This window comes from Xiphophorus couchianus, chromosome 10 (genome assembly GCF_001444195.1).
Source record: "Xiphophorus couchianus chromosome 10, X_couchianus-1.0, whole genome shotgun sequence".
Classification (NCBI taxonomy): Eukaryota; Metazoa; Chordata; class Actinopteri; order Cyprinodontiformes; family Poeciliidae; genus Xiphophorus; species Xiphophorus couchianus.
The window spans coordinates 11,830,085-11,837,083 of NC_040237.1; the positions used below are offsets into that span (position 1 = coordinate 11,830,085).

The 6,999-nt window shown below is 37.4% G+C and overlaps 1 protein-coding gene across 1 annotated transcript; it reads left to right on the plus strand.

The window, feature by feature from the left end:
- Nucleotides 1-3,926: 3,926 nt before the first annotated feature.
- LOC114151744 (gastrula zinc finger protein XlCGF26.1-like) lies at nt 3,927-6,902 on the plus strand. Its single transcript, XM_028029119.1, has 2 exons — nt 3,927-4,470; nt 5,203-6,902. Exons 1-2 carry the CDS (start codon nt 4,362-4,364, stop codon nt 6,798-6,800), a joined length of 1,707 nt encoding a protein of 568 aa, XP_027884920.1. The 5' UTR covers nt 3,927-4,361; the 3' UTR covers nt 6,801-6,902.
- Nucleotides 6,903-6,999: the final 97 nt, after the last annotated feature.

Genomic DNA, 6,999 nt, shown 5'->3' on the forward strand with positions numbered 1-6,999 from the left:
AAAGACACGTATATGTGCTCGCTACATTTTGTCGGGGGGAAAGGGTCCAACAGCTGAATTTCCAGACCCAATACCAGCGACTGCAACGTCTATGAAGGTAATATTACTTGGCTTTTTTCATCATAGTCGTAAACACACTGCAACGTAGACCAGTTTACCCAATGGGGTCACAGAACCAAACGAGGAGAAGCAGCATTCAGCATATGCGCCACAAATTTGGAACAAACTTCCAGAAAACTGTAAAACAGCTGAAACATTGACTTCCTTTAAATCTAGACTAAAAACCCACCTGTTTAGGATTGTATTTGAAACGTAATCAGTTACAAATTTATTGATGGAACTTGACTTAGTGTTGTGTTTTGATTATTGATTCTATGTTGCATTGTGTTTCTGTGTTTGATATGATGTAAAGCACTTTGAAATGCCTTTCTGCTGAAATGTGCTATACAAATAAAATTTGATTGATTGATTGTATTTGTGAAAGCTCAATCTCATTGAAATTATTGATGTTAATTGTGGTATTATTGTGTCTTCTTCTAAACAAAGACAAGTTTCAGTTATAAAGGTTCTTGTCCCATCTTATTAATAATAATAATTTTACAAAATGCTCACCTTCTTTAAGTTCTTTGAAAATGCCAGCTCTCCTCATTTCAGCCAAGCATCCCAGAACCTCATTCTGAGTGTTTTTCTGGTGCATTTCTGGGACTCAAGCATCAGAATGTCGCATAAAGCTAACATCTCATGAAATTCACCTTGTTTTGTAGGGTTTCTGTTTCATCCTGGCCTCATGGAGAAATATTTTGAGTGGTTGTCAAAAGCAACATTTCACCCAGATATATAATATAATTCTCCTTTGGAGAAAGTTGTGTGTCTCAGCAGCTTCACTCTGCTGGATTGCAGACAGAAAGCCTCTTAAATGCTTTCTGAGACACACTAGTGTGTGCAGCCGCTGTGTGGGGAGCAAGTGGTATTTGATGTGGGACCATTACTTAAATTTTCAGGGACATACGATAATATTTTTTGACAATTAATATCCACATTCCATCCAACCATTTTTTTTTACTTCAAATTAACAAACAACCCCAAACCCAAGTAGCTAGGACAAATGTTTGATTATGTTTTTTAAATAAGTGAGCCTAATCTCATAGTATTTTATTTCTTGCTTATAGGTGGAGAACATGACCCACAAAAGGAAAGTCCCAACCCCAATAAATGAAGGCTCTGCTGAAATAGCAAAGCAACATAAGAAAAGGTTGATCTGTACCAACACCGCTACTTCAACGAGCTCGCCTAACAACCAACAGGCAGACAGTGTGTCGACTAATCTTCAAATCAATAACATAACAGTAGGTCCTGCAACAGTCATTGTGAATCTTTCATCAGACCCAGATATGGTGACGTGTAATATAGATTTTCTCTTAGTATGGCTTGTACCATGGCAACATCTTAAAACCTTTACTCCTGAACTGGCAAAGGAAATACTGCAGTCTTTTGAACCATTTTTAATTTATTTTTTCAATTTTTGCATTTTCAGGAAAGAGTCCATTTTTTTAATGTCTGTCTTTTTGGTTAAAATTTCTTTTTAATTCTTATTTTGCAGATTTGGCAGCCCAGGATGAACAGATTGTTATGGTGGACAAATCCTGTCAGCTTGATACCAAATGTGACGAAATGATAAAGTTAAAAGTGGAAAACCATTTCCTGAAGAAAAAACTCTCAAAGTGTAAAAATCAAAATGTGACTATAAAGCAGAAACACTTCTTTTGTGTTGATGATGTCAAAAATGATGACAAGCAGCTCAGATTTTACACTGGTCTGACCTGGCTTCAGGTCATGACTCTGGAATTTTCTTGGACTCTTGAGAGACGAACCATCGCATCACAAGAACTTACTAAAGTCCGAGCAATATCCAAGTAAAGGGCCTGGCGGGAAAAGAAGACTGGATCCCATCGATGAACTATTTCTTACCTTGATCAGACTTGGAACTGGCTTACTTCATAAAGATTTGGCGTACAGATTTGGAATCTGTGTTAGCTCGGTCTCAAAAATAGTCACAACTTGGATTCAGTTTATGCATCTTCAGCTTTCCACACTGAAGAAACCAATGTTTGCAACTCGAGATACTGTAGCCAGAAATCTCCCTTCGTGTTTTAAGAAATTCACAGGGGTCCGAATTATCATCGACTGTGTTGTATTCTTTTTAGAACAAGCCTCTAATTTGGAGCAACAGGATAAGCTCTCATCATCATTCAAAATTCGTGGCACTTGTAAAGTTTTGATAGATTTTTGATGTAGTTTTGATAGGTGTTTCTCCCACCGGGGTTGTTATGTTTGTATCTGATGTTTATGAAGGGCAGATTTCTGATGTAGAAATTGTTCAGCAAAGTGGATTTCTTGATAGCCTTGAAGCGGGGGATCTTGTTATTTCTGACGTGGCCTTCACCATAGGGGACATTCTTGCAGAAAAGGGGTTCATAACGTCCCACCATTTTTGAACGGGAGAAGAAAGCTTGAGCCACGGGAAGAAATTTACACTAAACAAACTGAAAGAGTAAGAATCCATATAGAAAAATGCATCAAGAGGATAAAAAATTTTAGATTGCTGAGTAAAGTTATACCCTTGTCAGTGCAGCCAATGTTTTCACAAATTGTTTTTTTTGCTCGGTGTTTAGTTAACTTCCAAGCACCCCTAGTTGCATGAGTTGAAGTGTCTCGAATAGTGATGGGATTTGTGGCTGTTTAACTGGAACCAAATCTTTAGGCTCGTTTCCAAGAGCCATTCAAATGACTGATTTCATTTTTATTTTTATAAGAAGACAGACAAATTATCTCTCAGACATAATTTGCTCAGAGGTACACATTTTGATTAAAAAATACAACTGGATCCATGAAAATATTAGGTATGCAAGTAAACCTTTAGCTGATTGAGACTACAGCTGCCTTCCGGAGTTGTTTTGTTATGCAAATATCAATCACTTTGATTTCTGCTCTGTGTGCTGTTTTCTAGTGTTTCTCAGGTACATTTGTAATAGAAAAATAATACTGATGTAATGAAAAGTAAAATAAAATGGAAAAAAAACAAATCCTGTTAAGCTGTTCAGCTTTCATAAACCAGGACACAAATTTATCAACCCAACTTCTTACCACAGAGATACTAATAATAGGGACATATCTTTTAAAAGCCAACTTCTGAGTTCTTATTCAAATGGGATTTAAAAAAAATCTCAGTTGAGGAGTATGTTCTGGTTCAAAAAGCACTTGTAAGACCTTTTATATTTTTTCTTTCATGTTATTTATATGCAGTATTTGTTATAATGTTAGAAACCCTCGAAATAAGCTGTGTGTTTAAGACCTACAGCTGTTTTTTTTGTTGCCAGCCCAGTTGATTAAAAAAAATCTCTCTTGAAAGTGTTTCTATGGCTATCTCATTATAATACCCTAAAAGATTAACATCTCATTAACTATCTCATAATGAGATACTATCTCATAATGAGCGATACTATTATGAGATAGTATCACATAACAGAGACGCATAGTTGTCTCATTATGATGAGATATATTTTTCTTTTCAGTGGCGGAAACGAGTTTCCATAAAAACTAACTGCTGAGTTCAGGTTGTGTTTCTGAAAATTCTTTCAGGCCGTGCCCACGTTGGACACGTGCCCACGTAGATGACCAGACATTTTGGAGGTCTTTCTGAGCTTTACTTTTTTTCACGACTTTTCAGGCGGTACATTTCAAAATTCTAAATTACATTTATTCAGCTAATGATTGTTTTAGGATAGAGATTTAAACTTGAAGTGAATGTTTGTGCATTATTTCTTGTCTTTATTTATTTATTTTTTATATTTAACAAGGTCTTTCCTCTATTACCGAGGATATTCATTGGTCAGTAAGCAGGAAGATAACCGGAAGTGACGCTGCTAGCTTGGCTAGCTAGTTCCGGACACAAAAACGTTTAAATCTTAGTACAAAAACAGTATATTGACTGTAATTGATAGTCTTCGTGAGAATATCGTTTCTGCATGTTTGTTTCGACCCGCTGTGATTATTTACATAATATAATTAGCCTTCATTAGCAACCCGAAAGGATCGTTAACCACCGTGGAACTAATGCAGCTAGCAGCGGGGAGTAGATGGGCGTTTCTGGCTTTTAAAAGTTCTGCAGCATCGCTTTACCTCTGCTACAGTCTACATTTTTTATTAATACATTTTACATGGTCACAGGCTGATTTTAATCTGATTCCAGTTTCTGCAAAAAATGTAGAAGACCCAGTTTTTATGTCTGAAACCTTGATTCACTAGAACATGTGAAGGTTGCAAACAAGGATTGTGAAAAGGAGAAGTCGAGAGGACTGAGGATGTCTGAGACGATGAAGGCTGAAGCAGATGAACCTGGAGGCTTGGAGCCCTCCATACCTGCAGCATCCACGTCACAACTTGAGGAAACAAAAGACAGCAAAGATCTCAGTAAGTGGCACACATGGATTAACTGGAAGGAATCAAAGTGATGCATTTATGTGTAAATATTCCAGCAGTCGTTGCAGCGAAGGCACAATTTAACTTACTCAGGCCGGCAGTTCATTATTGAAAATGCCTTTATTGGAAACTATTACAGTATTTCATGGAGTAACAGAAAATGACAGCATCAATACAGTGGCAGACTGAATGATAAAATGTATGAGACTACATCCTCAAGGTAGCCTTAATGATTTGCCATTTATTTTGCTAGCTTTATTTGTTATGTGTGACAGTTTTGGTTTATTTTTGCTAGTGATAAAGTTTTACCAAGATGTGATGTTGAAATTGAGAATGGATTCTGGCAAAACATGATTAAAATATTTTTCTTACATTTCTTTTTATGTGGGGAAATGTGTTATCTAAAGAAGTGACACTGAGTTTAAAACTGAACCACTCACTGTAATTACACACTATCTTAAGTTGCTCAATGACTTTGTCCTAAAGTCTACCAGTATCTGGACATTTTCTATTGGCATTAATAGTTTGAAATGCCCTTCATTAGTTCCTTTCAGAAGCATAAGGACATCATCCAAAACAAAATCTTTAACAATGGAGTAAGATTTCATAAAAAGGAGTTATATGTTTATTATGTAAATCACTGGAGTTTTCTTTTTAAGGTTTTTTTGTTTGTTTGTGTGGAAGCTTGTTCACTAATGTCATTTTGGGTTTCAATGTTTTCAGCTCATCAGATGTTGGTGATCAAAGTCGTTCCTCATGACTGGAGCCCGAGTTCAGATCAGCAGGACCAAGAATCCCCCCCCATAAAGGAAGAAGACGAGGAGCAGGGGATCAGCCAGCAGGAAGAGTGGCTTACTGTGAAGATTGAAGATGAAGAGAAAAGTGAAGATGAAGAGAAACACCAGTCATCAAAGTTATATCAAATGAAAACTGAAGTCAACAGAGAGACAAAAGCTGTAATCAGCACCTCAGCTGAACAAATGGAAACAGAACCTAATGGAAGGCACTGTGCAGGAGTAGAACCAGACAGGAACACAGGTCCAGGATGTTCTTTTCAACAAAGTAAGATGGCTATTCGCGGAAGAGATCAATCATCTAAACTTTGTTCCAAACTTATGGCTCAGATAGGAATCCAAGAAGGCAAGAAGACAGATGACTGCAGCCCTTGTAGTAAAAGTTTCAAACATAAGACTCAAGACGATTTAAACATGACAATACACGCTGCAAAGGGAGACCACAGCTGTGATATCTGTGGTAAAGAATTTGTAGTAAAGCATTATCTCCAGACACATATGAGACTCCACACTAGTGAGAGACCATTTGCTTGTGATATTTGTTCTAAAAGGTTCCATAGAAAGACAAATCTTAAAATCCACATGATGGCCCATTCTGGAGAAAAACCTTTTTTCTGTGTGATTTGTGGTAAAAGATTTAAGGTAAAGGAAAGTCTTAAAAATCACATGAAAATGCACACCACAGAGAGACCATTTGTGTGTAGTGTTTGTAGCAAAGAATTTTTAAGACAAGAAAGTTTAAAAAGTCACATGTGTATTCACACAGGAGAGAAACCTTTCATTTGTAGTGTTTGTAGTAAAGGATTTTCACGACATTTGGAACTGAAGAGACACATGTCTGTTCACACTGGGGAAAAACCATTTATTTGTAGTGTTTGCGGAAAAGCATTTTCCCTGAAAGACCATCTAAAGAAGCACATGCATGTTCACACAGGAGAGAAACCTTTTATTTGTAGTGTTTGCAGCAAAGGATTTTCACAAAAACAGAATCTAAAGAGTCACATGTATGTTCATACTGGAGAGAAACCGTTTGTTTGTAGTATTTGCAGTAAACCATTTTCACGACAAGAAAGTCTAAAAACTCACATGCATGTTCACACAGGGGAGAAACCATTTATTTGTACTGTTTGTAGTAAAGGATTTTCACAACAAAGGAAACTTAAGACTCACATGCGTGTTCACACTGGAGAGAAGCCATTTGTTTGCGGTGTTTGTAATCAAGGATTTTCGCAATCCAGAGACCTGAAAAAACACACTGCTGTTCATACTGGTCAGTTCAGCTGTAGTGAGTGTAATAAACGTTTTGTGAAGGAAATCCAGTTGGAGCAACACATGAGACTCCACTCGAGGGAGAGACCATTTGCTTGCGATGTCTGTCAAAGCAGATTTAATCAAAAATGTGTTCTTGAAAATCACATGAGAGTCCACTCAGGAGAGAAACCTTTTGTTTGTAGTGTTTGCAAGAGAGGGTTTGTGCGACACGAAAACCTTAAGAAGCATATGGGAGTTCATCAGGGCTGCAATTAATGTGTATTTGTTTCTTCTGTTCACCTAGGGTATTTTATTATTGATTGGTCTATCAGTGGTGCCCAAAGTCGGTCCTCAAGGGCCGGCATCCAGTGTGGCTCGTTGGATGGCCTAAGAAGAACATTGACACGCTGAGAAGGTTGTTACTACCAGCAGGGAGAGAACTAAAACTCTCTGTTGTAGTTCTCGGCCCTCGAGG